The following is a 7,294-nucleotide window of genomic DNA, read 5'->3' on the forward strand; positions in this document are numbered from 1 at the left end:
AAGGAATCAAGGGTATTGTCGTAAATCCGGCATTGTCATATTTACATAGTCTAATTTTCTTTATTTCATTTGAAATTGTCTTTTATTGTTTTTTATTGGTTTTATTGTCTTTGATTTTTTAAAATGTGATTAATTCTTTTTTTCTTTTTTTGTCTTCCATTGCTTTTAATAATCTATAAATTAAAAAATTAAAAAACATTCTTTATGCCATTCATTGTTGTTTCAATCTAATGTACAGCATACAAGCACTTTAAGCGCCTACCTACCCCCATCTCATCCTCCTTGGGGACAAAAATTCAAAAAAGAAAAAACATAACTATAAATTCGTAATTCCAATAATATTGTTTTTTTGTGCATATCTTTTATCAAAGCTGTTTTTAGACTGAAATCGATCATCTAAACCTGATAATTCTGGATTTAAAGAATAACAAAGAGACAGATAAGGTAATCTTTAACAAATTTTAAATTGAAAAAATTTGAAAAAGAAAATTTACATTTTCCGTTTTTACTCATTCAGCCATATACGTTTTTGTGACAATGAATTTTTTAATGCAAATAATCAATAATTCATCTGGTTAAATTAATTAGCTTTATACAGTAAGAATCAGAAAATTGTGGAATAGGAGAGACGACATTAAGTAAAAATGTTATGTTTTTCATGTTTTTACAAAGCAAATGGTTTCACTTGTGACTTATTAAATCAATTATTCGGTGAAATGGGTCTGTTTACACTGCACAATTACTGTGTCTCACGTGCATTTAGAGTCAAAGCTTGATTCTAAAAGTCGTCTTCCAATGCGAAAATGTTCTTGATATCTGCTGTGAGTTCAGAAACGTTTAAACCCGTTAAAAATAAGCAAATATAACTTACACTGAACTAGACAGAAGGACAAATGTTTGCCGCATTACTGGTACAACTGTGTGACCTCTCAGCTCCTCTAGTTCACGGCAGCCGTAGTACATTTGAATTTCCGAGCTGGGTCACCCTTTCCGGTCCAAGTTTGTACTGTATCGCCCGGACATTGGGTCGATAAAGCAGAAACTCTATAGGACTAGCTGGTGCAACAAACTTTGTCAAGTTAGGTTGAATTTACTTTTACTAATGGTGTGTGGATATATACTTGAAATCCATAATATTTATTCTCTATAGATGTTCAATAAGAGGATTTATAGTTTAAATATATCTTAATTCAATCTTACATGCAATGTACTTAAGTTTGACAAAATCTTATTGAAAATCTGAATTTTTAAACGGTTATTAGGTCGAGTCCTAAATATAATTAAATTAATTTAATTAAACAATTTTTAAAAAGTCAAAGCAACAACAAATGAACTGTGTATTCAGGGGTTCAAGGTGCATCTAAGATATTGCATTTACAAAACTTTGAAAGTTTAGAGATTGTTTAGGACCGGATTGAGAAATGGGTTTGAGTTGAATAAATTTATAAAATTTGATCTTTTATAACTTTGATCTTGGGAATTCTCTGACTTTGATGTCAACATTAATATTTCAAGCTTGCCATAGATACAAGGTGTACCTTCAGTTACATAGAAGATATATATATGTAACTTATAACTTATAATACATATACATGGTTTATATATTCTTGAATCTATTCTTTGATATAAAAATTAAAGGGCTAGAATGTGTATTCTCTCTCTGCTGGCACCCCTACTTTTCCCAGGAAGGGACTATTATATTTATTCAGATGTTGAAATTACTCATACGGAGTTCTTTTGAGGCTATATTTATTCAGATGTTGAAATTACTCATACGGAGTTCTTTTGAGGCTATATTTATTCAGATGCTGAAATTACTCATACGGAGTTCTTTTAAGGCTACAGTTATTCAGATGTTGAAATTACTCATACGGAGTTATTTTAAGGCTATATTTATTCAGATGTTGAAATTACGCGTAGCGTACAGTCCCTTTAAGACTATATTTATCTAGATGTTGAAATTACTCGTACAGTCCTTTTAAGACTTTATTTATTCAGATGCTGAAATTACTCGTACAGTATCAGACTATATTTATTTAGATGCTGAAATTACGCGTACAGTCCCTTTAAGACTATATTTATTTAGATGCTGAAATTACGCGTACAGTCCCTTTAAGACTATATTTATTCAGATGTTAAAATTACGCGTACAGTCCCTTTAAGACTGTATTTATTTAGATGTTGAAATTACTCGTACAGTCCATTTAAGACTATATTTATTCAGATGCTGAAATTACTCGTACAGTCCCTATAAGACTATATTTATTTAGATGCTGAAATTAAGCGTACAGTCCCTTTAAGACTATATTTATTTAGATACTAAAATTACGCGTACAGTCCCTTTAAGACTGTATTTATTCAGATGTTAAAATTACGCGTACAGTCCCATTAAGACTATATTTATTTAAATACTGATATTACACGTTCTTTTAAGAATATTTTTATTCAGATGTTAAAACTGAGGAATCAGTATGCTCAACTAAAGGAGAAGAGTGTCGAGGCTCGGAAAGAGAATGATATGCTTGTAGAGAAGATTCAACATTTACAGAGCAAAATTAGCACGGAGCAGGTACAGTCAAAAAGATTCTAGTACAAAATTATGGCAACGTAGAATTTTTACACTCTCAGTTCAGCCGTATTCTTACGTCACAAGTATAAACTTAGTTTTTTTTGTTCGACAAAATTGTAAATAATAGTGATGCTTTTAGAAGAAAGAAAGTGCTTATCTTACAGTAAAATAGTGCAATTTATGTGTTCTTTATTTTCTGTTTTTACACTTTTTTATTTTATCTTGGAAAACATTTCAATTAATGGGAGAAAATTTCGTTTTCCATGATATATTTGACACTTGTGACGTCTTGTACAATTTAACCATTTCTCTGTTGCCACCTATTGTACTTGATACTCTAGGTACCATCTATCTTCTAATATTATCTATATATAAATTTTTATCTTCTTAAAATAAGTCTAGAACATGTTTATGAAGATTGGTTATTGATATATAAAGTTGTATATCCCTGGTTGTCTGTTTGTGTGTATGTTTGTTTTTCTTTTGGGATGTAGAAATACAGTGCAGAAATATAACAGATTTAAAATTTAGTTTTCTGGAGTGTGTGAGGAGGAATCTGATGAAACTTTTTTTGTAAGCAAATCTTCATCTCTGGAGCAACAGTCACCGGAGCCAAGTATTCTGGTAGACAAATTTAAGGTAAAATAGAACGTCAGCTGACTAGCCTGGTTCAATAGATATATGAAATTTATTGTAGACCTCTGCGAAAACACGTGATGAAAATAGAACGTCAGCTGATTAGCCTGGTTCAAGAGAGAAAAGCACAGCTTGAAGAACTATTTGATCTCAAGTAAGTAACTTGTTCTTATAATTATCAAAGGAACTTTTAACTTCAATACATGCCTTATATTCTTATTTACTTGTCAAAATAACTTGGTTAAAAATGCAGTACTCATAGACACTTTATTCCATGAAATTCTGGATGATTTAATACTCAAAGAGAAGTACTTTCCAAATGTTTCCACACAAAAAATATCCTTCACAAAATGACTCCTGACAAAATATGTTTCTGGCTACAAAACATTTCCTCTACAAAACATTTCCTCTACAAAATGTTTCGTCTGTAAAACGTTTCCTCTACAAAATGTTTCCTCTCTAAAATGTTTCCTCTACAAAATGTTTCCTCTATAAATTTTTTCCTCTACAAAATGTTACCTCTACAAAATGTTTCCTCTGCAAAATGTTTCCTCTGCAAAATTTTTCCTCTACAAAACATTTCCTCTACAAAATGTTTCCTCTGCAAAATGTTTCCTCTACAAAATGTTTCCTCTGCAAAATGTTTCCTGTTACAAAACGACTCATATATTAAAAAATGTCTCCTACCACAAGATTTCTCACTAAATGTTTACTTTCATAAATGTGTCAAAATTGATTGAAAAAAAAGATTAAAAACGTAAAGGAATATCCTTATTTTTTTCCTCCACATTTCTAGAATTGAGTCTTTTCTTATTCCTATATATCTTTGCAACCCGATCTTAAGTTGTAGACCTTGAATATTTCAAACTAATATTTCTGTTAGATTTAGAAATTTAAGTTTGAAATTTCAAAGGTTTACTTCTTCAAATTACAAAGATAAATGGAAAAGAAAATGTAAGTTTGTTGCAAAGACTCAAATCCCGTTCCCTTTACATTGTAATGCCAAAAGTTTTACAATGCGATTGAGTCTTTGTCACAAACTCTGTTTATCTTATCCCTATATCTGAGCAACTATATGTTTAGATATTTCTAAAAATTCTGTAAATCATAATTTAAGTTTGAAATGTCAAAGGTGTATACCATCTGGTTGCAAAGATATATGCATTAGAATATTTGATTTTGTAGCAAAGACTCCATTCCATTTGATAATATTGAATTTTTTTTAGGCCAATTTTTGACCGTCAAGACATCCAATTCTAGAGTCTATTCTTATTTACATATATGCCAATCTAGTTTTAATATAAAAAAAATGTTAAAACTAGTAAATTTCTCCTAATCTAAATAAAAATCGACAAGAACAAATAAAATAAAACAGAAAGAAATTAACCAAAAACTAATAATAGTATGTTAGTAAACTGATATTTACATAAATGTAAGAAAGTTTTTTTCGAAAATGAAAAGTAAATTATTTGATTCAAAGCATTGAAAAAAAAAATTATCATTTGCATGTAAAAATTAAACTAGTTGCTTAAATTAAAAAAATTGTTTTAGGGATGAAGAGAAAAGATTTGAAGAAAACGCAGAGAAGGTATTTTTTATTTTTCATTTTAAAATTTTAAACTTTTACAAATATTCAAAAGTAAGTTTTTAATTGGAAAGTTGTTTAAAAACACTAGATGCTTCCAAAAAATATGATCAAAAGCAGTTTTTAATTTAGAATTTTTTTTTTACCTTTTCAACGTCTTTTGCATCTTATCAATCACAAAAAGGTTAAGAAAGATTAATGTTTTATATCAGAGGGTTACTTGAAATTGAAAAGCTAATCTTAATATTATTAATTGATCTGTATTTAGATAATGAGATTAGAACAGCGAATATTATGTCTGCAAAACGCAAATAACCTAAACAGTTGTGCCACATGCAGGTCTATTTCTTATACAATGAGAATCAGAAAACTCTAAAATAAAAAGACGACTTTAACACTTAATTTATTACTTTAAATTAATGTCAATTAACATGAAACATAGTAACTTTGTGATCTATGCAGACCCATTTCATTGAAATAATCAATAAATTGCTTTGTGAAAACATCAAAAACACTTAATTAATGGTCTAATGTCGTCTTTCTATTAGACAGTTTTCTGGTTCTCACTATACTGGGTGTCCAATTAAACATGACAGTTAGGATATGAATTAAATATCGTTTTTAATCTTAATAAACTTTCCAATGAAAACATTTATGTCAAAAATATTATAAAACTTATACTTTTCACATTTTAACATTACATATAATTTCACATACATAGAGATACCTTACTAATTTACTAAATAACCTTGTTTCTTGTAGACCTTTGAGAAATCACGTGATAAAAATAGAACGTCAGCTGACTAGCCTGGTTCAATAGATATATGAAATTTATTGTAGACCTCTGCGAAAACACGTGATGAAAATAGAACGTCAGCTGACTAGCCTGGTTCAATAGATATATGAAATTTATTTATTATTATTATTATTATTATTACTCCCAGGTTAAAATGGCTGAAAGATCTCAAAGCTGCTCTGGAGTCAGTACATTAAACTGTACAGTACACAGCGACCTTATGAGGTGAGAGTTACAGCAAGAACCAAAAAACTCTGGAATAAGAAGACGACTTTAAGACTTAAAATATGGCTTTAAAAAAATCAATGCTCATGAGACACAGCGATTGCAACATCGTATATATAGGCAGCACATTTCACGTAATACGGGATTTAAAAAGTTAATGTCGTCCTCCTTCTTCACATATTGCTGCTTCTCATTGTAAATAAATATAACTTACGCGATATTCATTATTTTTGGAGTGGTTTTCAATCCAAAGAGAAAAGTGCTACAATTACGTGAATTTTCCATTATTCTAAATTTGAACCTATAAATTATATTTAAGAAACAGAACGCCCTGAACGAATACTTTAATTTTCTAATTCTTTGTATTTGCAATTTTATGTATATATATAATATTGATTTTATAATTCGATCTAATAAGACTAGATCAAATAGTCTCAGTTTGCGCCATCAGGTTGCAATGATATGGGAAAGTGTGCAGTATTCACCATAGATATATATCCGCTAGATATATATAGGATTAATATAAACAAATCTATTTCATGAACAATGGGGTTTTGATTATTTCCCCTTCCTGACTTTCCCCTTCCTGACTTTCCCCTCCCCAACTGTCTTTGGACGGAAAAGTAAACACAAGACGGATGTCTCAGCCAGATATGGGAATCAATGTTCACAAAAATAATCTATGAAATATTCTGGTCATAGGAAACTATTATGTGAAATATCAAAATTATCAAAATTAAATGCTTTTATCTTCCTCGGATACTAGACGAACACTGATGCATCTAAATTCTTGTTTACAAATTCCGCCCAGAGAGAACTGGTTTCAATATGTACGCAGAGTATACGCGACCGCAATTAATTTGCATTATTACCTTGAAAACCGTTGTCTTTTATAAATTAGTGAACTATCAAAAGGAAACATTTGATCAAATTAACATTTTGTTATAAGGTTAAATCCATATTTGTAGCAGGAAACATTTTTTGGTGAAATGTTATGTGACGAAACGTTTTGTGTCAGGAAACATTTTGTGGTGGAAGTGTTTTATTAGATAATTTGTGACAGGAAACATAATGTGACAAGAAATATATTGGGGAGAAAACATTTTGTGTAGGAAACGCTTTGTAACAGGAATCGTTTTGTCGTTAAAGTGTTTTGTTAGGAAACGTTTTATGAGGAAACGTTTTGTGAATGAAACGTTTCGTGAAGGAATTGATTTGTGGAAAAAAGTTTTGTAAGTGCTCCCTCAAAACAGTTGGAAAAGTCAAGGGTAGACTACTCATTTTTATGATTAATCTATAGTCATGTTTGTGGCAGAAACAGTGGAAAAAATAAAAACTTACAAAATGTCTACTTTAAAGTTTAGTTTTTTTTATTTTATTTTGTTCAGGCAAGTAGCATTAAGCAGTGCTGTAAGTGAAAAGGACGCAAATCTCTCCCTTTTAGAGGTATTCAGTCATAGATTAATTAGAATAACAGATAGGA

At 29.9% G+C, this 7,294-nt stretch overlaps 1 protein-coding gene and 1 long non-coding RNA gene across 2 annotated transcripts in view; both read left to right on the plus strand.

Annotated features, from left to right (window-relative positions):
- Positions 1-5,831, plus strand: part of LOC111710572 (protein MLP1 homolog) — a 35,183-nt gene extending 29,352 nt beyond the window's left edge. Inside the window, exons 26-29 of the mRNA XM_023484680.1 lie at positions 382-444; positions 2,450-2,569; positions 3,101-3,208; positions 5,735-5,831. Coding sequence (XP_023340448.1) covers positions 382-444; positions 2,450-2,569; positions 3,101-3,208; positions 5,735-5,815 — 372 coding nt within the window. The 3' untranslated portion in view covers positions 5,816-5,831. The remainder of the gene's footprint in view (positions 1-381; positions 445-2,449; positions 2,570-3,100; positions 3,209-5,734) is intronic.
- On the plus strand, positions 4,706-5,704 carry LOC111710574 (uncharacterized). Its single transcript, XR_002767083.1, has 3 exons — positions 4,706-4,793; positions 5,059-5,129; positions 5,631-5,704. It is a non-coding gene; the product is annotated as an uncharacterized LOC111710574 (long non-coding RNA).
- Positions 5,832-7,294: the final 1,463 nt, after the last annotated feature.

This window comes from Eurytemora carolleeae, unplaced genomic scaffold, assembly GCF_000591075.1.
Source record: "Eurytemora carolleeae unplaced genomic scaffold, Eaff_2.0 scaffold1060, whole genome shotgun sequence".
Lineage (NCBI taxonomy): Eukaryota > Metazoa > Arthropoda > Copepoda > Calanoida > Temoridae > Eurytemora > Eurytemora carolleeae.